Raw genomic sequence first — 26,095 nt, forward strand, 5'->3', positions numbered from 1 at the left:
CAGTACGTAGTGTTCCTGCACATACCAATGTCTGCTTCCTTCTTTCCTCTCCACAAGGAATGTATCTCTCATTCGATTCAGTCCATTTAGTGGCACCACCAAGAAGTAAAGTGACAGTACTCCCATCAAACGTGATCTTAAATTTCCTTTGTCAAGACTCTTTAGTCACTCTTACAAACGACAACAAAATAGCTGGGTGGTGTTATGTTCTAGTGTTAAAAAAGATAGATATATTTCCTCATTTGACGATTTCACTACTTATCATCCTTAAATAGCACTCAGTCAGGTTTGTTAAAGATTACTCGGGCTCTTCATACTTTGTAATTCGATTTAATATGAATATAAATAAAAACTAGATATTCGAACAGAATAAAATTGAATTCAATTTATGCTGCTTAATGTTTTTGGTTTTATTTGTAATATCCTAATATTAACCATGAAATTGATTCATCCTAATTAGTTTTATAGAAAGCACATTGAGGAAATTGGATAAAAAACAATGACAGAAATTTCAATGGACCTAAACTTAATTGATAATAAAGAAATCCATGAAATTAAGAATATAATGAGTAATTTGGCTTTTCAATAACATTGATTTTTGGGTAATCGTAATAACACTTCTCAGGAGATAATTTCCTAATAGGTTCTCAAGATGTGGAGCCCGCAGAGATCGAACTGCGGGGCCATGCTTTGACCAATTACCAAGTTGGTAAATGAGAAGCGTGAGAGTCGAAGGGTTAGCGAACTACGAGATCGAACGTGTTCTTTTAAGAAAACGTCGATTGCATGTGCGTGTTATTTGCCTCAGAAATCCCACCTAGCTTTCTCACCTGCGATTCTGACATCCGTTGGACCCACCTAAATTCTCTGCTGGGTGCGATCGTGGGTGGTACACTTAAGGGGCGTCCCAACATTCCGAGTTGGATGGTCTCTGTAATGCCTGGTCCAATGGTCGTGAGACGCGTATCAGGATTCATATAAATGCTTGTAATACCCACAGCCCTGGTATTGGGTGTCGTCGTAACTTGGCCGGAGCCGGTTGGCGATGGCCGCCGAGGACGGTTGCTGCCGGTTACGGGCACCCCCTTCGAGTTCCCGGGATCCGCAAAGGATGCCGCTCGTCAGACGGCGCAACCGCTAGAAACGGGGGCGAGAGAGGAGCAGGAAGATGAGCACTGCGTCGTCTCTTCGAAATTTACTGATTGATTCAGGTTGCGATTCGTTGGGTAAGTGCCGCCAACAGATCGCTAATATGCTCTCGTTTTTTCGGATGTTTTCGACCCTTTTCTTCTGTTCGGCTGTTCATCGAAAGTGTCGGTTCTTTTGATATTGTGATACGAAATTTGCATCTTGGATTTTATCAAAGGTGAATTTTTGTGATAGTTTCGCGATCATGGTGTTCTTGGAACCAGCTCGTCTTTTTTCCCAGAGAGAAATCAGGGTTTGTTCTTTTGGTTCCTTCTTGTGGTGTATTTTACGGTAAAGTGTCACATTTTTCTTTGTGGAAGTTGCGGTTGAGGTTATTCAGTGTTCGATCTTTCTTCCCAGAAGTAAGGGATTCAACGGTTTATCTGCATTTCGAGTTAATTTGTTTCAAGTTCGATGTTATGAATTCAGGATGCGATTGGCAGCAAAAAGACTGCTCTAATCTGCGGCGATTAGATTTCTATTTCTCCTTCTGGGGTAGGTAAGAGAGGGCTGACGCTTGATACTTTTGTGGATTTCAGATGCCTATTAGGTTCCGCTCCCTCGATGGCTTATTCGCGAGTCACTGTTGGAGTTGGAGGACCATCGTTATCTTCCTCTGCTTCTGGTGTCTTCATCCAACACGATGGCGGTCAGACCCCAGCCACTGTGAGCTCCATGTCGGAGAAAGGTTATGCTGGTCTCCGACCAGCCTCTGGTGACATGAACCAGATACTCAACAGCACGGGAAACTCCTCTGGTCCAAGTGTTGGTGCGAGCTCCTTCGTCACGGACGCCAACTCAGCGCTCTCTGGTGGTTCTCAGTTGCAAAGAAGCCCCAGCTTCAACAACGAGTCGTATATGCGACTCCCGTCCTCACCCATCTCCTTCTCCTCCAACATCTCAGGTTCTTCAGTGATGGATGGCTGCTCAAATGTGCAACAGAGCCCTCTTCAAGAACAGGTGCAGAAACAAGGGCTATCAACGGCTACTTCTCAGCTAATGCAACAGGAGCCTAGCAATTTAATGAATGCACGGAAAAAACCACGGCTTGACATAAGGCATGAGGATGCTCTGCAGCAGCAGTTGATCCAACAACTTCTGCAGAGACATGAACCCGTGCAGCCACAAGACCAGCTGAACCTGCACCAACAGGCCATTTCTCAACAGCAGAGACTAGTCTATCGTCAACCACAGCAGATAATGCATTCCATTTCTCAGATGCAAAGAGCCCCAGTCACTTTGCAGCAGCAACAGCAGCTGCAGCACCAGCAGCAACCTACTTATCCGCCAGCTAATGCTGCTAAACAGTCCCTTGATAATAAGATATGTTATCGCAGACTTATGCAATACTTGTATCACCGGCGTCATCGGCCACCTGTGAGTTGATTATTTCGTAGGTGCACCTATCTGATATGTTCAGAGAATTGACCCTTTTATCACGCTGGCATATTCCGAGATGTCCTAAAGCTGTGAATTTCACTGGTAGGATAATTCCGTTTTATACTGGAAGGAGTTTGTGGCTGAGTATTTTGCAATACAAGCTAAGAAAAGGTGGTGTTTGTCCTTGTATGATAATATGGGCAGCCATGCACTTGGCGTTTTCCCACAGTTAGCTGTGGTAAGTGTTCCTTGAATTTCAAATTTCTTCAACTTAATGTTTGTTCTGCATGTGAATTATACCAGGATTAGTATATGCATTTTAATCTAGGAGGGTGACAAGACGAATCCTTGTAAGCACATCAAGATAGCAGAAAAAATGTTGGGGCAAGTTACACAATGTAATATCTAGGTTGTAAATTGGAAGATCTGAATGCTTGTAAGCTGCATCAAGACTGCAGCAAAAGGGTAGAGGCAACTTAAATAATGTAACTTCTGCGTTGTGAATTATAAGGTGATACATAAGTAAGTTTGTCTACTACTAATTCTGATGTTTTGCAACTGAAGTTGAAGGTTGAACATGTTCTTTTTGATATCCTCTAAGATCTTTCACGCCTTGTGAAACTCGTACTTCTTTTTCTAGAGGGACTGAATTTCTTTTGCTGCAAATTCAAGCTCCCTAATTGCATTACTAATTATTTAGGTGTGTTTAAAAGCAGCCTACTCTAGTATAGACTCAAACTGACAGTTATAGTGACTTGAACCATTTTGTTATGTTCCCTTCCTGTGTTTATTGAACATAATAGTATCTTGTGAGTTTCTCGATTTTTGTTTAGTACTCATTGTTGAGATGAACCCATATTTGAAAATTCATTTTGTCTGTAATTGAATGGAACATGAAATAGTATCATGCTTTCTAAAGAAAGAGAAAAAGCAGAGACCATCTGTATCTATTCCATATTAGTATAACAAGGCTCTCTTCTCCATTGCTTTTTACTAAATATTATGTTTTGCATTCTCTGTTGTTGCAGAATGCATGGCAGTGCAACATCTGTGGTTCCAAATCTGTCAAGGGATTTGGTTAGTATAATCATCTTTTTTTTTTTTTTTTTTAGATAGGGCAGTCTTTTTGACTCTTGGAATTTATGAGATAGATGATAACTTTTCTGTTGAGTTTATATATTTATTTTGTACAAACATTTTATAATGACTGGTCTTTTCTCTTCTAAATGAAAGGTGGTTTATATACGTATTTACTAGTGGTGATAGCATTCATTATTGTATACAATGTTGAGCTTATGCATAACATGTCTGAAGAAAATTTTAATTAAGGAATATATTTAACACAAATTTCCTTTCTTTTTTGTATATTGTTTCTCGATACAAAAACAACATTTCTACTTATAGTGGTAACATTGGTCCTTCCCAGACCCATGTAGGTTGAAGATACATGAATTGGGTTCTCCCTTACATTGTTTCTTAATAAGTTATTTTAATGAGAAGAACTTAGGAAAAAAAAGTTATTGGGTTCTCCCTTACATTGTTTCTTAATAAGTTATTTTAATGAGAAGAACTAAGGAAAAAAAAAAGTTATGGAGACAAATATTAGAAGCCAAAGATTTTAGAGTAATTCAGTTATATAGAGTGTGAGAGTCTGAATATTTGGTCAACCTTAATCCATTGAAAATTAAGTCTCAATATTTTCTTTGTTGCATCAATAATAGATTGATGACATGATTGCTGTGACATTCACATTCACCCTATTCTAGATATTAGGCTTCAAAAATTCTTTTTATAGATCATTTCATGATTGAAAGTTCACAGTCAGTAATGTCAGTTAAAACATCTGCATGCAAGTCTTTAGAAGTTAGAACCACTCTTTGGTTGTTGCTTCTTGAAATTCGATTGATTTAAAATTCATATAAAAAATTAATAATCATGCAGCTTTATCTATCTGATAATGAACTAGTATGTACATATATTGAGTTTTATTTTATCAACTTTGTTTCTTTATATTTTTGTGAATCTAATTACTCTTTTGAGTTTTGCTTGCTTTCAACTATATCCTTTATATTCTTTGGCAGAAGCTACTTTTGAAGTGCTTCCGCGGCTTTTTCAAATTAAATTCGACCATGGTGTTTTTGATGAAAATTTGTTCCTTGATATGCCCCATGAGCGCCAATTGTCTTCAGGAATTGTGATTTTGGAGTTTAAAAAAGCTGTTCAAGAAAGTATCTATGAACATCTACGTATTGTTCAAGAGGGACAACTCCAAATAATATTTACACCAGAACTGAAGGTTCCAAATTGAATGGCCTACTAGCTTTCCTTTTGAGACCAGAAGGTTTCCTTTTTAATTTCATTTTTCAGTATTAGTTTTGAAATTGTAAATTGTTTTTCTTATGCTTCAGATTCTATTCTGGGAGTTTTGTGCCCGACAGCATGAAGAATTTCTTCCTCGGAGACAGTTAGCACTTCAGGTATTTGGTTTACTTGCAACTATTTCAGTTCTAGGAAGGTTCTTAAAATGTTAAAAAATAAAGCAAGAAAAAAAATATTTTTTGCTCATGATCTTATTTGTTTTGAGCAGAATTTTTGCTCTAACTAGTTCGATTACATGTAATATTCTCATCAAATTTAATAATTGCTGATGTTGTTAAGGGCATAGGAGCTTTTTCCCAGTCCTCTTTGGACTACTCACATTAGCATGTCATTTTTATTTTGATCAATGGATTCCATGCCAAGAGAATGCTGCTGCTCCTTCACCTTCTTTTTCGTTGGTTTGACTGCCAGCACTCTTGCTGCAACTTTAGGGCAAATGCTGTCTCATTTTCTGCAGTCTCCTTGTCTCCATAAGTCTGTTTTTGCATTTCGTACTTGACTTCTGCCACTGTACCCTCCTTGGTGCCTCTGTAGGATCCGACCCCTGCTTTCATGAGATCTGTCATCGCTTGGAAGCCAGAGCTGGCACTCCGGTTCCTTGCATGTGGAGGCCACTATCATTGATTTCGCAGGCACCGTCGACTGCCTGAGCTCTGTTGCCCTGTTACTTCATGCATCCACCTTAAGAGCCTCTGCCGCGACAAATAGCTTCAAGACATTGAGGGCGGTTGGTATGCAAGTGGCAGGATGATCGGGTCAAATTTACATGCCAACTAGTGGCTTGGATCCGGCACAGGTTTAGCAACCCACTAGCTGGGGTTCTGGTTTGATTCAAATCTATATATTTTATGCAAGCTTGATCCAATCTGATCGACAGGCCTATCAAAATGGGATTAGTGAACATGGAAGGAATGGGTTGTCTATTATATATCTTCTGCTTGTCCTACTCGTCCAGTCCGTGGATTTGTTATGATACAACTGTTCCACTTAATTGAGGGCTCTGCTGCCTCTCAGGGAAATTGGCATTCAACAAAGATGTTGGACTCAATGTCTTAGGCAATGGTGTGTTACAAAAGCAAGAATAATCTTAATAGGACCCATAATAAGTGAAGTGTACAGATTTTGGAGGCCATTGAATGATAGTGTACCAGAGAATTCATGCTAAAAGTTAATATAATTGTTGATGAGTTTGATCTATCTGCTTGCATATCATTGACTTTTCAGAAAGACCTTGAGCATGAACCGGCTTGACCCATAACCTCATTGTCAAAGTGAATCTATCTGACATGGTAATCCAATTTATGTGATTTATTATTTAAAATATTTTACTTAAATTCGATTTTTTACCATTATTATTCTGAATGTCATCATCAGTTAACCTTTTTAAGCACACTGCTCTTGTTCTGCTGAAACACTAAATTTTTCATTAAAATTAAATCAACTTGGAGATGGCTTTGTAGATCAATGGTCCCATCAATTCATGAACTTTCAGCGTCCTAATTTCCAGACATTTTTAAGCAGTTGGACTGTGAAATAAATCATTCTATTTTGTTTTTTAGCTGGAATGCAGTTAAGTATGATAACATGTGGGGATCATATGCACAATTTGATTATTAACTTTGCTCCTTATTTTAAGTTGGCTATGATGATTGCACAATTATGTCAAAAATATATTTTAGTTGAACTCCAGAACATTGAGATAGTGCCTCTTAGGATTTTTTCTAGCCAGCTTTTGGTATCTTTCCAACTATATGTAGTTGACTAGGAATCTATATTTGCTTTTTTTTCATGACTGGACTATGCATGAGTGATGTTAGTGAAAAAGCCAAGTTCATAGGATTTTAATATGATTCCACTGCTTAGGAGCATATTGGTGCATGTTTCACATTGGTCTTACTTGTATAATAATGTCAAATTTGATCACTTCTAATTTATGCTCTCTGCGATTTGGTATAGGTTTATTTTAGACATATTCCATGAATACCTCATATCTAGGTCTTTTATTTATTAATAAGGTACACGTGAAAGCCTAAAATATTGAGGAACATGCAAAAAAGACTAATCTTGGGGAAAGTACCTTAATTTTGTTAATCTTGATCCACAGTCATGGTGACAGTTTAGTGACCAATTTAGATTCTACTTATCTTTTATTTTTAACTCTGCTTACTCTTCAGCATTACAAGCCAACTTCTGAATCTCTTATGCTTGTTGCAAGTTGTATCCTTCATGTGCTGCTGCTTTCAGTCTTTGTTATTAAAGTTAATCTAGTTTTGGGAATTCATCAGGTCATCATGCTCTAACTGTTTAACATAATTTTTTCAGGTTAACGAATACATAATTTTTTTCACGTTAACCAATACATAATTTTTTCAGGTTAACCAATTGTAATTTTTCAGGTTGACCAATTGTTGCAAGTTGCTCAAAGATATCAAGCGGCTGTAGCTGAAAGCAGTAGTACTGAAGTTTCATATCAATACTTGCAATCCAGCTGCAATTTGTGAGTGAACTTATTCAAACATCCTAAGCTTTTAAAGCAAACACAAGTTCTTTCAGATCATATGTTACTTTTCACATTTATCTAGACATTGATGCAAAAGATTTTCAAATTATATTATCTCTCATTCGTTGATCAGAGTCTTCCTATCTTAGCTTCTTAGGAACATGTAATTTGTAAATGTAATGCATTTATAATATCTGATGCTGAGTATCTTTGAATACTGTTCATGTACTATCTTTATTAATGTGTGAATGACTTACTATGTTACGTTTGGAACCGCATCTCTGGAATTTATATTTGCAAATTTCAGTGTGTGGATAGTCATTATCTTTTTTATGTGAGATGCCTTGTGTGCATAGGTTTGTATCTTGTCTTTGATCTTTATTTCATCTCCATCAATGTTCAACAAGGGTAGCACCTCGGGTAGCTCAACTGAACCTTATCTTGAGTGGCCACAGATGAAGCCAGGATTCCTGGCTAAGAGGGGACAGTAAGAATTTAGTTTCTTATGCTTTGTAGTTGTAAAATAATGTTGTCTAATTACAAAATAATTGTAAATTATTTTATATACATGAAAGAAAGAGACTTACCGAGCCAGCTAGCATTGTTGAAGTCTATTTTTGGGGGGTTCCGTTCTACAAGATGATTCCTTGTATGACTTCTGGAAACATCTATTATCTTCATTTGTTTGATAAATAGACATCTTGTGAAGCTTTTACTTCTCAATCGGACAAGATTGTGATGTGTGATTTTTTTGGGCCAACATTTATGCTCTTCGATATGTGATCATTTCGTTAGGTTTGCAGCAGTGGGTCATCAACTAGCAAGAGATTTGGACTTAAAATCACTGAATAACTTAGGATTCTCCAAAAGATATGTCAGGTGCCTGCAGGTAATGGAGAACTCGTTTGGGTTAATGTGTTTTGTCATATTCTTTTTTCCTAAGTTCATCATTCATTTGATTTTTCAGATATCTGAGGTTGTCAATAGCATGAAGGACCTGATTGATTTTAGCCAGGATCAGAAGATTGGACCACTAGGTAACATGCTTCCGAGATTTGATCTAATAGTTTAGTTATTGTACATAGCATTGCCCTTATATTCTCTGTGCTGCTTCAGAAATTCAAATCAGTGGTTGAAACTTTCTTGACCAAGGATAATGTTATTTGATGTCTCAAGCTAAAGCATCGGCACTTAAACATCTTAACTATATAATTTTATTACTAGACCTTCTGTGTTACATCTGATTCCAATACATTTTTTGTTGATAACATTATATCAAATAGTTTTACAACTTCACAGAAGATACCTGGAAACAAATGATCTTCAAGTTACATTATTTTTACCTCCGTTGTATGACTTAGGTCACAGTATATGTTCATGTCACTCATGTAGGACTTAAAATAAAATTATTATTAGGTTACTTTAGACTTCACCTAACTTCAATTTTATGAGAATTCGGACTCATTCTTTTTACATGATTTAACTTATAAAATTGTATCATATAAGGACTCAAATATATATTTGCTTAAACTCAGAATTTTCTGTTGCTTACGCTCATTTAACGTTATTAAAATGATTGATGCAGAAAATAGCTAATATAACCAGGGTCTAGATTGTTGATGGTAATAAGTTTTTCCACAGAGAGTTTGAAGAACTATCCAAGGCAAGTTAAACAAAAGTGGGAGTCAGAGCAAGTGATGAGTGCTCATAGTTTGCCAGGTGATCACAGATCTATGAACAAAGTTATGGGCAATCATCCAGGGTTAAACAGTTGTATAATTAACAATCTGGCAGCTAGCCAAGTTGTTAACAGCAGCCAGCAGAGTGTTCACGCACTAAACAACCACCAGAATTTTCTGAAAAGCTCTTTGAATTTAAAGCAGAATGTGCGTCAGCAAGAAGCTTTTTTGAGTAATACCAGTGGTTCCAAACATGCAGACTATGTACAATTTCAGGGTTCTGCCACATCTATACTGACAAAAACATCCATCAATAATTTATCTGGACAACATCAAGTGCCACTTCCATTGGATGGTTGCTTGTCCCGGCAGACTAATCTGCAAACCCTGCAAGTGAACCAACAGTTGCAGCAATCTGTCCTTCAACAAATGCTGCAAGAGATGATCGATGACAAGGGAGCATCGCAGCAGTCTCTTGTTGCTTCTGATGTAAATGCTAATCCCACAGCCGAAGATATAATTGGAGGTTGCATCAGTGGCACATCAGTCAGGATCGACTCTGGATCAACTGGAAATACACTTGACCTGCAAAATATGTGCAGAAACCTTCCTAATGATGGCACACTGACAGTACCAAGCAGAAATAACAGTTTCAAATCGAGCACTGCTGCCAACAACCCCACCAGTAGTGGCAGCAATTTAATTGCAAGTCTCGACATGCTGGGGAGCATGGATTTGCCAGAAATAGATCATATTGCTCAGGAACTTATGCCAAATGGGATGTTTGATGAGGAATCTTGGTGATGAGGACAATGGTTGGATGGTGTGAACTTGATTGTAAAGTTGGTAACGATTAATGAAATGGAAATCAATTGTGATGTATACTACAGTTAGTTGCATTACGGTAATGGTTATGCTATTTAATATCATGTGCAAATTATACCAGAAAGATATATCATATTGGCAGTTTTGAGGTTTGCCATGTCTTTGCTGCTGCAACTTCAACTTCTGTAATAGGTAAAACCCCATAGAAATGCTGGAAGGGTAGCTCTGTCCTTTTGGTGAAATACTTGCACTGAATCTGTTTCCCATGTGTTTGGTCATCCGTCAAATATCTGTCATGGAGCTGTCCAGGTTGGCTCAACAACTAGATACATGTGAGCTTGTAGTTCATTGATGTACATCATTTGGTGGTACATCTCAGTAAGGTCATAGAGATCTATGACATTTCAAGCTGCTTCTGAATGTCTTATGTTTTGTGGACATCCTGGCCATAGTGTCTTGCTTGGTACGCTTGCAGCACTTGGGGAGTCTTTTGTGGGTGTTGTGTGTTTAATGGGCAGGATGATGCAACAATGGTACTTACAAATGAGGGGTCTTTCCTAGTAAACTCTACATGGCCGCAGTTTTCTTTTAGGGACTTTGATTGAGATAGCCAGAGCACTATATATATTAGGATACGAAAAGAATTAAGACCAAGAATAGGACAATAATGTATTTGCTTGCTATAAGATTCATGGAGTTGGTTCTACCTCTCAACCATCAGCCTGAGTTGAAATGATGTATTTGGCATGACCTCCTGATTTGATTTTAACTTGCACACTGTTGGCGAACAATATTGGAATTGCATATAAACCAATACACTTGACAAGCTCTAACAAAACTTATACCACACATCAGATGCAGAGTAGCATCAACTAAAGGGTGTTCTTAGAGTTGAGTTGCACCATCTCGCTTGACCTTGCAAGCATCCACAGCATTTTATCGCCATAATACCAATCGTGTAAATTAAAGCCAAAGTACAGAGACACTCTGTCGATCATGAAGGTTTTTGTGGAGTGAAAACTACCAACCGACCCGGAATGGAGTAGAAAGTAGTCAAAACAAAGATGCCGATCGCGGAGCAAGGTGGATGGTAGCTCTTCCTGGGAATCTCAACAGCCTTGCTTTAACTTCAGATAGCCGATCGTTAACACTACCATTCTTGGATAGCTCATCGATAAAGGTAAGTAATATTCTATAACAAACATCACTACATAGCAACTTAATACAACTAATGCAAAATATGCAAAATGTGGGTAACACGACAACTCTGGTACAGCTGTATCTAAACAACAGAACAAAACATCTGATACTCTGTCTCACTATCCTCCCAGAACTCATTTGGTTTTCCCTGCAAGAATCTCATTTTTGTTCAATCCTCACAGCTCCACCTTGACGTAGGCACACAGTTCAAGTAGTGGCACCAATGGCAATGATCGTTGCCATTCACTCCCCTAAAAAGCATAACTAAGCCAACTGTAAATCTGCAGCAGAACCAAAGAGTGAGAACCGACCAAGTAGCAGAGTTCCTAAGAATACATTTGTCAATGGCAGTATAAATCACATTGCTAATGTATAAATATTCCGTAGGTAATTGATTGGTAGCGACAGTAAGAAGTTATTAGAGAAGATCGACGATTAATTCACAATGAAGTAAACTTGTTAAGAATATAGCAAAAATTTGGCAATTGCCACAATCCCTGCAAACTATAATGTAGTTTAAGGTAGCACAATGTGATGCTAATTTGAAATGCAATACTAAACAATGCAACTTTATCCATAAAGTGAATTCCTTGGAAACACTAATGAAGCATTCTTACCCAACTATCAGCAAAAGCAATGCAATCACCCATAAGACATATTGGTACGCTTTGTACTTGGAGGTAACCTGAGCTGAAGGGGGCAGATCATGGCGTTCCATCCAACCAAACTGAGGTCGGATTAATAGAACAAAACCCAGGAGGAAACCTGTTAAGAATCCTCCAATATGGGCAAAGTTATCGACATGAGGAAACAGGCCAATACCCAAGTTGATTACAATGACAACCATAAGAGTTAATAAAGCTGCAACCTACAAAAAGGGATCAATTTAGTTAATCTAAGGTGCAAAACTAAACTGAAGTGTCTACCGGTACAAGCCCCACAAATAAAATATATACGCTCACCCTATTGGAATAGATAGTCCAATTTATAATAAGTTCTGAAACCATTGCTCCAAGAAGGCCAAACAAGGCCCCAGAAGCACCAACAGAAATGCTATTCCTCAAGAGCAGAGCTGAGAGAACCGCTCCACCAAAGCCCGATAGGAGATATATTATTCCAATGCGCACTGCAAGGCAGATAATTCATCATGCTAGGCAAAAAGAAAAAACTATACAACCATTTGCAGCAGAATACGTAGATCATACTCAGACCAAACAACAATTTGAACCAGGAATACATTTGTCTTAAATAGTTCAGAAACAACTTAATAACATCTTCCATTTCCAACTTCAAAATTTTCAATTAATACTAAAATAAAATTTAAATCCAAAATGCAAGATGGCCAGCTGCAACAAAAATAAATCCATTTTCTTACTTACAGTTAACAAAACAAGTAGGGCTAGTAAGCAATCCACATACATGCTTTTGAACCAATGTATTAGAAGATAGAAGCATACCGAAACCAAATTGCTGTTCAAGACGAACTCCAATGAAGAGCAAGCTTAGCATATTCACGAGTAAATGGATAAGACCTGCGTGTAACCAAATACAGGTAACAAGCCTCCAACCTTGATTCCGATGAACTACTTTGTACCATTCAAGAGCCCCCAATTTCTCCAAGCTGAAAAGGAGAGGGGATGTCCATGAGAAAGAGAAACAGGTTCTCACTGAGAAGCATAAGAGATACACTTCTACACAGGTTAGCCAAGCATAATAATCCACATCATGTTATTCTTAAGGAAGAGAAACGAAACATTACCAAGCAAGCAGATCATAAAGTGTAGAAAGCCATCAACTTTCCACACTTGAACTAAACGAATTGGTAGGAAAAAGATAGCACAAAAGTTGAAGTCGAGTAAGCAACTTAAAATTCCAACAGGGAGAGAGAAAAGGAGGGTTTGAATCGGACATTTCTTCCAGTCAAACAAAGCTTGCAAGCGAGTAAAGATCCGAACTATCATCAAGATACCAAGAAGGAAGCAGCAGACGCTGGGATTTACGTGGAGGAGGAGGGTCCGAGGAGGGGGTTCTGGCGGATGGCCTGGAAGGAGAAGCGGTGGAGGAAGCGGGCGACGCAGGGGCCGTAGGGCTGGGGGCGGGCGCGGCAGTTGTTGACGTACATCTCCACCACGAACACCGCCACGCAGGCCACCACGAACAGTGGCACCAGCCACGGTGTCCAGGCCCTCTCCCCCGTCTCCGCCGGCCCGTAGCCGTATGCTCCGCCGCCCCGCCGCTTTCCTGCACCGCCCCTGTCCGCCTCGACGTCCGCCATCCTGGTCGCTTTCCTCTCGACAGCGCCCAAAGGTGGAGCCTTTAAGGCTGCGCGGGGTGGGTGGATTCCAGCGAGGGTCGCTTGGCTTCGAAGGGTGGCGACTTGGGTGAGTTGGGGAAGTTAAGAACTCCTGAACCAGAGTGAAGAGGCGGTGACTATTCTTTCTGTTTTCGCGTACAGTTCTCTCTCTCTCATTCATTTCCGTTGTCGGTTACGTCAAATGGAGGATTTGGTAGTTCTGAGGGTAGATTCAATTGGGGGACCAAAACTTACTAAATCACTGCGCTTGGTGGAGGAGATAATCTTAATTTTATTTTAGCAAAATTAGCTCCAATGATTTTTTAATACTAATTCCATTAATTTGGCATATAATATATGTCATTGTGGTTGCTACTTCAAAAATATTAGGCAGTAAATTAATAATTTTATTTGCACCTCTAGATTTAAGTTGAAAGAATGAGAAATTAATAATCATAATGGTCAATCTGAGTTGAATGCACATGAAAATTTTAATTATTTGAAAGGATATAAATTGTAATATCGGAATATTTGAAGAAATGTGGATGGATAAGCATAGGAAATCAAGTGGATAAATATGTAAAATTAATTTTTTTCTTGCCGTCTACGTTTTGACCACTGTTCCACCTTTTTTTCCACTGGAATTGGGGTGGGTGAGCTAAAAGATAGAAAGCGGGGAAAAGTGGATTAGCCAACCAATCACTTCGCCCCGCCCTCCTCGTCGTCACGTTCGCTTTCGAGTTCGTGATGACCGTATCCATGGATTTAACCGCTCAACTGTGTTTGTAACCGTAGCTAATTATATATATATTTTTTCTTCTTTTATTTCCATTGGGATGAATTATTGGATTAGTAAGAGGAATTCCTGATGGGTCCCGCGGGAGAATGAAAGTGATTGGAGAAGACAGAAATGTCGGGTAAATGAGAAATAAGAGATAGAGATCGATTTAAGCAATCATTTCGGTGCAAGTTAGAGAGAGAGAGAGAGAGAGAGAGAGAGAGGCTTGAGGAGGATGTGAGACATCCAAGTGCGGTGCAGCTCATGTGGGTTGACACGTGGTGGACCTGATTGGTTTGATTTGGGCTTTTCTAGTCAGGTTTTCACGTCTATTGTTTCGAAGCTTCTTATGTCTTTTTTCCTTTGGAAACTTACTATTCGCGGACATCATTTCTTGCTACTGATTATTCATTAAAAAATAATAAAAAAACATTTTATTTTATTATTTATAATCTCAATATTATTAATTTTATTTTTTTTAAAGCTTCTTATTTTATCCTGATTACTGATGCTGTCATCATCATCATTAACTCTATTCGTTATGGAAATCGCTATTCCCTTTTTATTTTTTACTGATATCGTCGATACGATGCGATGACTCTTTAATGCTATTGCACATATAATTAGAGGTGATGTTGTTCGCTATTGTTGCTTACCGCTAATGTTGCTTAACGTCATCCAATCCCATTTGTCATCCATCGTTCTACGAGAAGAAAAAAAAGAGAAAGAGAAGATGAAGAACAGGAGGAGAAAATATTTACATTTATTTATAAAAGGATAATTTAAAACTATTAAAAATAGTAAAAGGAGATTGCAAATGGTAATCTCCTTCAATTTTTTTTTTTCCTGTATGTAACCCTTTTCATATTTCCAAAGGGTGCTTCATATTTTTGTATAATTCTTGAAATATCCCTAACGAGACAATTGAAGTACATTATTTACACTCTATCGACTACTGGTCTAATAAGGTGATATGACTGTGATATATGATATGGATTTGTATAAGATTTATAACGTTAGTTGCAATGTTTTTTATACCTCCATCAAGAGGATTATAGACCTATTTTAAAGCACATAAATATAGCTCTTTTAAAACATATGGTTAAGATAGATCAGATGATAAATATGGACATTTGTTTTTAATCGACAAGCTTGAAATCACATACAAATATTAAACGGATACTACATTTTGCTATGATTCAAATGTAAAATGATATATATATATATATATATATATATATATATGACAAAATAAGCAATTATAAGACAATTCAAATATATCAACTATATTTGTTTAAAAAACTAAAAGCAAAATAAAAGTACATAGAAAAAATAATCATATAATATATTTTATGTAGTAACCCATCACAAAAGAGCGACGACACTGTTCTAAGCAGAACTCGTGAATAGGTCGGTAAGTGATGTTTTCTTGCAGTAGTATAATAAAATATTTTACAAATACAATTTATAAAATGATTTTTACACAGGGACATCAACACAGCAAAGGCACCCCAAAAGTTGTGCCCCAAATCTAGTGATCGATAGAAAGATCTATCATATCCCTTAATAAATGCATTACTAGTTTCTTAGGCCAAATTGAAGGCATCTACTTTTAATATATGTGGCTAATAGGATTAAGTTACAAGACAACATTTATACATATCTATCCTTAACATTTTCTTTTGTGATATTGATCTTTTACTGGGTCTAAATATGCAACATGATGCAGCTACTATAAGCATTTATAAGAGAATGCAGAAATCAGAACCCCAGATTGAGAGTCAAAAGCACACCACTTTTCTTATATTCATATAAAATCGATAGATGAAAGTACAAAAGCAAAACAGCATCCACTCCTATATTCTTCAATATGTTCTGTATATGAACAACAAACCACGACTTTGGCATTATGCACTTCATTCAGTATTCAGTGTTACCAACTAGGCCTATAAGATATAGCTATCGAATTAAAAGGACAACCGCCAAGTTATCTTTCGTGTGCGTCACTGCTCATTCATTGATCCCGAAAATACGAACCTTGTGCATGTTTGGGAATTTCGCAATCACCAAAATGGCCACTGCAAGTGTATTCAGGAAAAGCATCAGATGTTGGTAGTCGGTCGTGTGCAGAGCCATCAGGTACCTGTGCAGATTCAGAAAGCAGGATACATGATTTAGAAAGAACATATTATGTCGATTTAAGATATAGAAGAACGGGCAACATTAACCGATTACCTTCAAATGCCTAAAGCATTAGATGCTTCTTTAAAACAATTACAAATAGTGTGCATCATGATTTTTTGTGGTCACAGATATGCTAATTGGCCTTACTGTATCAGCAAGAACCAAATTGAGAAGGGAAAATAAAGAAAAGAAAAACCATGCACGAAGCATGCAATATATCCATAAAATAAAATGTATATACTAGTTTACTGGAGTAATATTCAACAAACACTGTTGTCCTTTGCAAAGAACAAAATAATTGCTAGAATTCCAGCATGCTCAACCACTCATTTCAGAATTCAGAGAACCTGATAAGTTACAAGTAAAAGATGATAAAATGGCAAAAAGATATTTCAGCATGTCACAAATGTACTCGTAAAATTAAAAATCAAAAGCTCATTTTAGCATTGCATAAAAAATAATTACCTCTTAGTCATCTATACTAGCCTTTAATTGTCTATACTAAATATCAAAAGTTCTCTCCGACAATTGGAGACATTGTGTCAGTTTTGTGAATGTTCAGACATGGTTTTAAATCTCCTAGTATACAAGGAAGTAAATGCGGTACATATCTGACCAATGGATACCAATATGCCAACATACCCAATACCAGCTGTAGTTTTAAAATTAAATTAACATTTAGTATTATCTTTTGGAGTGTACCAACTCTACACACAAGGGTGGTGGTTGGAATCTTGGTAATGTGTCATGATTGAATTTGTCAATCAAAGAAAAGGGCTTCTGTTGCAGTCAATACTCAATTTTTGACTCAACAATATCCTCTTAAAATAATCACCAGAAGGACTTATATTTTATTAAACAGTCAAGAGCTGACTAGGGTGAAAACTGATGCCTTACTCGGTTGTTTTGATTTCGTTGGAAACTTTATACGACCAGTTAACAGTCTTAACGTTCATTATATCACTCCAAACTTTAGACAGTTTTATCAGTCCAAATGTTATGACTGGTTAACAGTCTTAATCTTCGTTTTATCAGTCCAAACTTTAGCGAGTTTTCAAACTTGTAACTATAGAAGAACATGCAGCTTGCGAAAGGAAAGTCAAACCAAATTCAAGTTCTTATAACAAGTTTAAATATTGTTCACCTATGCCCAACTTGTTTGCATCCTCATCAGGGTAAAATTGAATCCAGGTCAAAATATAAATTATTTAAAATAAAAACACACAACAAAACAAAAATATACAATAACATATATTTTTTTTTCTTATTTGACATTATGATGTGCCAAAATTAGACTAGGGTCAGAATCTCATGATCTCATCTTAAACATGCATACAGAGAGAGCTAGACTGCTTAAGAGAATTTAAGCATTGAGCCTCAAGGATTAATGGTGGTCGATTCAATTTGTAGTACACAAACTTCTAGTGATAATATGAGATGGGGTGTAAATATGCTAGGAGTGAGGAGAGAAAGGATTGACTCTAATTACTTCAAAATCCCAGCTCAACCATTTTGACACATCGGGGGACGTGGTAAATGCAAAAATCGGACCATCTAAAATTGATGCATTCGGATGTCCTAGAACCAACATAAAATTAATTTCGGCAGAACTCAATTTAGTTGGGCAAATTTGGATTAGTTGGTGGGTTCAGATCAAGGATACTCATTTCATGACATACTACAAAATTTATAAAGTTCGACTAGAAGTGTGTTACCAGATGATGAAACCTAAAATTGAGAGAAGTGTAGGTTTGCATTATATTAATTAAATCATAATGAAATCCAGAAAATCTAATTTTAGATTCTGATTTAGAAGTTGCAAAAGTGTAACAAATACGTTTTCTTGGAGTGGCCAATAAATAAAGATCTCACGTTCACATGTTTGGATGGGTTTTAGTGTCAAAGAAACCAAGAAGAAGATTCCATGAAAAAAAAAATCAAATAGTTGGCTTTAAAGGAATTTGATAATGAGTTGCAGCAAGTCCTGAAAGAATTACACTAACAAGGTCAGGGCAGCAGCTTGATTGTCCCCTTTTATGTAGAATTCTAAGCTTGAAAAAAGTCTGGATATTCATTCAACACAATGGTGTCTGGTAGATTGAAACAAGCATTGTAAGTTATTTCTCTTACCTATGGATACTATCATACTTGATTTTCCCTCCTGTCTTTCGTCTATATATCTTCTACTTGCATATCTCTGTCGATTCTGCTGTTATAGTATTGCTGTTGTTAATTAAGATTAACCTGATCAGAACCAACACTAATTTCAATTATCTTTCTTAATGTGTAATATTGTCATGTTCTATGATTTGTTACTAAAATTTGCCGCGAAAGACCATCATAAAAGGTATAGTTTTCTGGCAGTAAGGCCAACTTCAATAGAAGGGTTTATCATCTCTTCCTTTCTCTTCTGTTTCTCCATTTTTCCACTATTATTCTAATTATTGTCACTAAATTTTCATATTGACAACGAAATCCTTCTAGAAGCAATATATGCTATTTCTAAATCTCAATTAGTCTTAATAGTATAGACTGCACCAACTTTGTTTTTGACTTCATATACTTCTGGAGAACAAAGGTATATAACTTGTTCATTATGCTTCTAAGGTTAAGTGATAGTTAATGAAGTGAGTTACACCTCAATTTCAAGCATCATTAAGTACCCTCATCTATCTAGACAAATTATTGCCAACAAAAGCTACATACACAGCTGATGCTAGTGACTCGTGAGATAGATGGCAGTCCCTGGAGTCTAGGCCCTTGTGCAGTACAAATCATCTTTGGCAACGTTCACAATTTCATACCGTACCAGATTATCGAGATCAGCTCGGTATGGTACGATACGAGTATACCGAGCGGCACGTTCTGGTGTACCGCTTGGTGTGTGTGTGTGTATATATATATATATATATATATATATATAAGTTAAAAAAAACTGATGTTTTTTTTGCCCGCGTGGGGAGAAGAAACCGAGATTTCCTTCTCCACGCGCAAAAAAGGACGACGAGGCAACGTCGCCTCGTTTCTTCTGCCTACGTGGGGAGAAGAAACGTAGCCTCGACGATGCTCGGTTTCCTTCTCCCCATGCAAAAAAGGGCGACAAGGCAACATCGCCTCGACGACACTCGATTTCTTCTCCCTGTGACGTCGCCAAGGCTTCTTCTCCCCACATGGATGAGGAGAAGTCGCCGACGACGCCGAGGCCTCATCGCCTCAAACGAGGAGGAGGCAACATCTCATCTACGACGTCCAGCGAGGGAGGGCGGCGACGAATCGAGATCATCAAGGGAGTGAGGCCTGGATCTCCAAGGTCTCCCTTTTCTTCTCCCCTTTCTTTCTTCTCCCTCGGCTAATACCAGTCGGTAGTGGGCAACGACGGTCGAAATCGACCGTCATCGATCAATTTTGGGTGGTAACGGGGCGAAAACATCCCTAATCGACAGTACCGCCCGGTAGCGAGCGGTCCATGTATAAGTTTGTTGGCGGACCAGTACGTACCGCCTGGTATAAGCAGTATTATTCAAAATTAAAATCCTTGATCTTTGGAATATTCAATTAATTATCCTACAAACTAAGGTTCACAATTTCGTACTGTACCAAGTATCGAACTTAGCTCGGTATGGTACGGTACGAGCATACCACTTGGCGTGTATATATATATAATAATAATAATAAAGTTAAAAAATAAAAAAGGGCGGTGTCATCTCGATGGTGTCACCTCGTTTCTTCTCCTCGCGCGAATGAGAAGTCATCGACGATGCTGAGGCCTCGTCGCCTCAGACGAGGAGGCGACATCTCATTTGCGGCGTCCGGCGAAGGAGGGCAGGCTAGCAGCGATGGATCGGGATCGTCGAGGGAGAGCGACGTCGGATCTCCAGGTTTTCCCTTTTCTTCTCCCTCTTCTTCACCCTCTTCCTCCTCCCTCTGCTAATACTGCCCGGTAGCCGACGACGATCGAAATCGACCGTTACCGATCGATTTCAAGCAGTAACGGGACCAAATTAGCCACAATCAACGGTACCGCCCGATGGCGGGCGGTTCGAGTACTAGTCTGTTGGCGAACCGGACGGTATCATTCAAAATTAAAATACTTACTACAAACTACACATTACTTACCTCAGTGAGCTCACTAACTTATATACAATCAACGAACTATTCTTATTCGATTCGCCTCATCTAACTAGGGTATCTATAGATCTCCTATTGATTTGTTCATATCATCTTAAACAATTTCATTGTATTCTATTATAGCTACACCTAATTGTTTATAAACATAAAAATTCATAATCCTATCTTTTCTACTAACTCCAAATATTCGTCTTAACATCCTCATCTCAACAACAGCAATTAGAACCTTGGACTATATTTCAAATATTAACTGACTCAACTCTAGACCAATTCCACTTACATCTTAAGCTATGCCAATAAGCTTCCACAACGCAGTCCTTGATGCATTCTGTGTAATATTATCCATTTTCCCTCAGCCTACATTTTATTTTGATGATCTCATATAAAAGACTGATTTGACTTCCTGTTGGTTGAAATTTTCATAAATTGCACCAGCTCTCTTTGATTTCAGTTGCAGATATGTTGTTTCATCATTCTGCGAAGCAGACCTAAGAATCTTTGGCTGACCTATGAACCTTTGATCAAGATTAAACAAATCTTAGGACCATTGCTTTGATAGAGGTTAAATGATTAAATTCAACAAAATGCTCTTACACAAGGTGGCTACACAATCGCAAGGATATAGCCATTTGAATGTATAGTTCACCTTCTAATCATCTCCAGTTCCTTTACCAGATATAACAGTTGATCCAAAGACACTTGCGAACAAACTGAACTTATATATCAGTCTATGAGACCTCATAAAAACACCACAACTTAGTGAAGAAATATAGTAGAAGAAACATAGACAGAGCAAGTATAATTGCGAAGAAAGAATGATGGCAATCATTTCACCAAGCTTTCTCAAATTAAACCTATAATATTATCCAACTTATAACATAAATAAGTTGCATAGCTCATAAATAAATAATTTCTAATCCTAATTTAACTAAAATTATATTTGTGGAGAAACCATAAAGGAAACTCATATTGACTATTTATATATATCCTAAAGACAAAGGCATACAATCATTTTCTTAAGTAGTCATTTTAGAAATCCAAAGGGTAAAGTGAAGCGAAATAAATATTTAAAGGATAGAAGTTGTCATTTATATTCAAAACAGATGAAGCATTAATAGCCACCACTAGTTTCATTCTATTTAGAACCTAATTAAATTCTAGGCCCCTTCAATGTAGCTCTCATGACTCTTTAATGAAGAAAGTAAAACTGAATATATGTACCTGATCAAAGAAAGAAGTTATTCTAGAATTTAGAAGTCAATACTCCATCAAATCACAGCACAATGCGAAATGTGCAATAAATAATTAGTTATCTAATGTTCACTGTACTAGCTTTAGGTAAGTAGAAGTAAAATAGAGTTTGTGAATAATTAGACCTCAAAGAGCTGCAGAAGATATCCAGAATGCATGAAAAGGCTCAGCATCTAAGTCTCACCAGTTTCTAATTGCAATCTTACAAAAAGAGTACACAATGTTTGATCATAAATCTGTGATGTTGACTAAAATAATGTTCTCAGGTAACAAGCTTCTCTAGCTCTAGACTCTTCCTCAATTTAGGAGACACTTTGATTGTTCCTTCTGGTTGCATGAGCAATAAACCACAACCAATAAATTAAATTCCCATCTGTCAACTGGACTATTAAGTTATTCAGCAAGTTTTTATCTTGTCTTTGCTTGCATTGGAATTCCAACAACTTTAGCAAGTTGCCATTAGATTGACATTAGAATATTAAATCACAGATTTACCAATAGCCTTTCAGATTTCAAGTTATGATCTATTCTGAATCCATATTTTGAAAATGTCAAGGACAAAATTGTTAACATATGGAGGATCCATGATTGAAATATGCTCAAATACTATAAAAAAGAAACCAGAAATTTGACTTTATGGGGATGCTAAATCTTACTGGAGATAGCCAGATTTTTTAAGTTGGTTATTCTTGACTAGATATTTGACCCAACAATTATCTGAAAACTACACCATTCATATGCTAAGAAGACTTTAAGGATCACAAAAGACCAGTACCACAAAATTAAGACATAAAAATATGCTCAACAAACATATGAATCTAAAAAGTTCAAATATGTGTCAACTTACTCTACCAAAATTATTTATATGAGCATAATTTAAATAAAATCTATCCTTGGACTGCATCAGTAGGACATGATGTCAATTGAAACAAGAACAAATTTCTGATTATCAGGGTGAAAGAGAAAACATATAGTCATAAATCTATGGGATGCACCAGCAGAAAATGATCACAACCAACATAAGAACATGTTCCTCATAACCCAGGGTGAAACAGGACAAGTATAACTGCAAATTTTAACAAAATTTCACTAGATAAACCTCATCTGTAATGGAACAAATGGAGAATAAATAGGTAGAGAGATAAAACTCATTTGGAAAAAGAACATATGAAGAATGAAAACTTAAAAGATGTTGAGCAAATAATCTAAAGGAAGGCCAGAAGACCAAAATCTTTAGTGAAAACATGCTCAAAGAAACCAATTAAATTCCAAGTTGAAGAGAATGATATAGCTAAGGTAAATGCACAAGTTTCAGCAAGGTATGCAAGGTCCAACAATGATGACAACCAATGGCACAGATATAACACCCTAGACATAAGAATGACTCTCTTTATAACGAGCAACGTCAAATGCTCTAAACAAGCATCTTGCAGCTTTACTATCATTGAGTACATATTGCACATATGTACTCAAATTTTTCTTTATTTATACCAATATAACATATGACATGTCATAAGCATATTTACTTGCAAGGAATAGGCTTCCTGGTGCTTGGCATGTCATACGAATGCCCAAGTTTGGCTCTATTGGTTGGAACAAGAAGAATGACATGTTGTCCAAGTCTTAATATTTGTGGCACCATATCGCCTAACCACAGAATTAGCCGTTGATACAGATGGTTTTTCATTAGTTTTAAGTCCAGGACACATATCAAAATTATAAGCAATAGAGATTCAGAAACATAGCACTCACAGGACAACAGGTACAACAGTCAAAAATTTCCTGTTCCGTGTTAGTTGCTTCCCATTATCCATCTGCTCCCACCAGGTCAAGTTATTGTAGATGCCCTGGTCTTCAGCAAAGGGAGTCCCCTTTTTCCAATGAAAGAAGTAATAGGTAATCTGAAAAACAATCCAGACAAAATGATATCAGGATAGGCAAAATGTCAGAGAGGTAATCCTGCACAACCAACTTAAACATGCAAATTTCAGAGAGAAGTAAACCAAGAAATACAATAGAATGCACTACTTCAAACAGAAATGACAAACATCTAAAGTAATCAGTCAATCCTGGTTGTATAGAGAAATAAATTGATAAGAGAGTCAATGTAACTTCGACTTATCAGGTTCTTCATTATTCACCAAAACAACAAGCAAGAAACATCCTAGCTTCAGAAGGTTGAGCTGCTCTAAAAGGCCCATAGCTAATGACCCTTCTCAGGAGAATTACCCAAATTTGGTCAATATGCAATCTGACACATTCAAACAGACTTTCCAATTCTACCAGATTATGGAATGATGCTTGACACACACAAAAGCAAATGCTCAGACTCCGAAGCACAACTGTTGTTAGATGGAATTAACCGTGTTGAATCACATGAGAATATCAAGATTCATGTTCTACCGCCTCAGAAATGAACCACTTCAATGCATAGCAGAATTACACTAATCAAGCAACGGGGAGGAAAGTCGCCCATTGAGGATTATCAATGGCCATTGCATTAGGAACAAAAACCTTAAGCCCACTAGCCCCCCAATGCATCAGAGCAAATTTCCAATAACAAACTGATTCAGTGAAGTTACTCATCAAAGACAGAGAAGTGCCAAAGTTACTTTTGATGGTAACATTTGCAGTTGTCCACATGCCTCCTTCGATACCTACTACCTCATCGACCATCATCTCAAGGCAGATTCGATCCTATATTATAACTCAACTGCTGCAAAAACTTTCTAGATGGCAAAGAAATATGCCTATGGAAAAGCCAGCATAAACAATAAGTCATTACCGAGCTTGCCTCAGGTCAGCATAACCTAAAGGAGAAACTTTTCAGAAAAAAAGACCACACACATCAACTAATACAGTTGAAACGCAAGCGTTCAGTGTGGCATTGCAGATTCCAAGCGCAAAACCCACAAAAAGAATGGAAAAAAAAAAATCAAAGCCATTGAAATCTTCCGACCAATTCTACATTCACCAACAAAAATCCAACTTTCGGAAACTAAAACAATCAGAATCCAAAACCTTAGCTTTTTAATCAAAACTCGAAATGGGATCTTCGACATTCATCAAGGAGAAAAAAACGAAGAAGAAAATAAACATCTGACAAAATCAAGTTCACAAAAAAGGGGAAAGATGAAATCTTTGGGGCGAGGAAGGGAAAAAAAAAAAGAGGCCGGATACCGCGAAGTGGAAGAGGTTGACGACGGTCCAGGCCATGCCGGGGGTGCAGCGGAAGACGGAGAGCACGAGGAGCCAGGAGAAGAAAAGGATGAGTATGTAGGTGCTCCAGACGCCGGGGTACATGAACCACTCCGTGTTCTTGTTCAGATCCGGTGGAGGCACCGTCTGCACGTAGAGCTTCGCCATCGTCCTCGCCGAGTGTGTTCCCCTTTCGAACTCTGCCTTCGAGTCCAAGGCAAAGGCAAAGCGAGAAGCGCGAGCGACGGAGAAGCGAAGTCGAGTTAGGATTAATATAGATCAATAGGAGAATGGCTTTTGGTCAAGGCGTTGTAATTGGACTTTTGGGTCGGTTGATTTCGTTCTTCTCCGTCGGCGTCCAGAAAAGAACACATCTAGCAGAGGAGATTAGACGGCAAAGGTTGGATCTTCGCCCCCTTCTTGTCATTAAGGTTACTACTAATTACTGTAAATTATTATACATATCTACCCTTGCAAAGTTCAAAATATACCGAATTTATTCTTATACAAATTACTGCAATAATGCTCACAAAATTCATATTACCCTTTGACTATTTGTGGATGAAACATTGAATAGTACGCTATAGGAATAATTTTCAAGGCTTTTGCAAGGATTAAATTCGAAGGCTTAGCTTGTATGACCAGTTATGTGATGACAATTTAAAGGCTTGAGCAATGAATGAGATGTGTACCATGTAGCTACTAAATTTGGTGTAACACAACAATAAATCAATATGCATTAACTATATAAAGTCTACTGTCTTTGTTGAGACATCTCTTAGAGTCCGTATAATAATGTCTTTTTGTATACAGTTTAATGCAATGTTTACAGAAGAAATTAATTTAAAAAGCTACTTGAAATCGACTACATTGACTCTTTATCTTATTTGTTTATATTTATGAAATCTTTATGCGTTTTTATGACTTTTGTAATTAAAAGACCTACTCGTTTCTTAGAGATTACTTTCACATTTCTAGGATTAGAAAACATCAGATCAAATATATTAGAGTTGGTTTATAAGTTAATCTCATATGTTAATGTCTTGACCAATTTACTCATCTAAAAAAAATATATATACATATATATATATATATATATATATATATATATA

The 26,095-nt window shown here is 37.3% G+C and overlaps 3 protein-coding genes across 4 annotated transcripts; 1 reads left to right on the forward strand and 2 right to left on the reverse strand.

Moving 5' to 3' along the window:
- The first annotated feature begins 1,022 nt into the window (after positions 1 to 1,022).
- LOC103970976 (probable transcriptional regulator SLK2) lies at positions 1,023 to 10,103 on the forward strand. 2 transcript variants are annotated; one of them, XM_009384885.3, is made up of 10 exons: positions 1,023 to 1,226; positions 1,728 to 2,565; positions 2,675 to 2,806; positions 3,597 to 3,645; positions 4,650 to 4,864; positions 4,977 to 5,045; positions 7,344 to 7,444; positions 8,243 to 8,336; positions 8,415 to 8,484; positions 9,089 to 10,103. In XM_009384885.3, exons 2-10 carry the CDS (start codon positions 1,753 to 1,755, stop codon positions 9,928 to 9,930), a joined length of 2,385 nt encoding a protein of 794 aa, XP_009383160.2. In that variant the 5' UTR covers positions 1,023 to 1,226; positions 1,728 to 1,752; the 3' UTR covers positions 9,931 to 10,103. The 2 variants fall into 2 exon arrangements, with proteins under 2 accessions (XP_009383160.2, XP_009383161.2); XM_009384886.3 differs by having other exon boundaries at positions 4,758 to 4,864.
- Positions 10,104 to 11,095: 992 nt separating this feature from the next.
- LOC135653904 (RHOMBOID-like protein 3) lies at positions 11,096 to 13,571 on the reverse strand. The gene is made up of 5 exons (XM_065175545.1): positions 13,152 to 13,571; positions 12,609 to 12,772; positions 12,114 to 12,277; positions 11,769 to 12,019; positions 11,096 to 11,432 (listed from the first exon to the last, which is right to left on the reverse strand). The coding sequence occupies exons 1-5, from the start codon at positions 13,424 to 13,426 to the stop codon at positions 11,321 to 11,323; spliced, it is 966 nt and encodes a 321-aa protein (XP_065031617.1). The 5' UTR covers positions 13,427 to 13,571; the 3' UTR covers positions 11,096 to 11,320.
- A 2,425-nt stretch (positions 13,572 to 15,996) lies between these two features.
- On the reverse strand, positions 15,997 to 25,381 carry LOC103970990 (uncharacterized). Its single transcript, XM_009384908.3, has 3 exons — positions 24,966 to 25,381; positions 23,538 to 23,686; positions 15,997 to 16,365 (listed from the first exon to the last, which is right to left on the reverse strand). Exons 1-3 carry the CDS (start codon positions 25,149 to 25,151, stop codon positions 16,233 to 16,235), a joined length of 468 nt encoding a protein of 155 aa, XP_009383183.1. The 5' UTR covers positions 25,152 to 25,381; the 3' UTR covers positions 15,997 to 16,232.
- Between the last annotated feature and the right edge of the window lie 714 nt (positions 25,382 to 26,095).

This window comes from Musa acuminata, unplaced genomic scaffold (assembly GCF_036884655.1).
Source record: "Musa acuminata AAA Group cultivar baxijiao unplaced genomic scaffold, Cavendish_Baxijiao_AAA HiC_scaffold_42, whole genome shotgun sequence".
Taxonomy (NCBI): Eukaryota; Viridiplantae; Streptophyta; class Magnoliopsida; order Zingiberales; family Musaceae; genus Musa; species Musa acuminata.

Excerpts from the sequence above, each read along its gene's own strand:
- LOC103970976 (XM_009384885.3), top strand. The coding sequence starts at position 1,753 with ATGGCTTATTCGCGAGTCACTGTTGGAGTTGGAGGACCATCGTTATCT. Across the intron at positions 2,566-2,674 it reads ACCGGCGTCATCGGCCACCT|GATAATTCCGTTTTATACTG; the intron begins GTGAGTTGATTA and ends TTTCACTGGTAG. Across the intron at positions 8,485-9,088 it reads TCAGAAGATTGGACCACTAG|AGAGTTTGAAGAACTATCCA; the intron begins GTAACATGCTTC and ends GTTTTTCCACAG.
- LOC135653904 (XM_065175545.1), bottom strand. The coding sequence starts at position 13,426 with ATGGCGGACGTCGAGGCGGACAGGGGCGGTGCAGGAAAGCGGCGGGGC. Across the intron at positions 12,278-12,608 it reads TGAACAGCAATTTGGTTTCG|TGCGCATTGGAATAATATAT; the intron begins GTATGCTTCTAT and ends TCTGCCTTGCAG. Across the intron at positions 11,433-11,768 it reads TTGCTTTTGCTGATAGTTGG|ATTTACAGTTGGCTTAGTTA; the intron begins GTAAGAATGCTT and ends GTTCTGCTGCAG.
- LOC103970990 (XM_009384908.3), bottom strand. The coding sequence starts at position 25,151 with ATGGCGAAGCTCTACGTGCAGACGGTGCCTCCACCGGATCTGAACAAG. Across the intron at positions 23,687-24,965 it reads TCAACCTCTTCCACTTCGCG|ATTACCTATTACTTCTTTCA; the intron begins GTATCCGGCCTC and ends ATTGTTTTTCAG. Across the intron at positions 16,366-23,537 it reads ACTGTTGTACCTGTTGTCCT|GTACCTGATGGCTCTGCACA; the intron begins GTGAGTGCTATG and ends GAATCTGCACAG.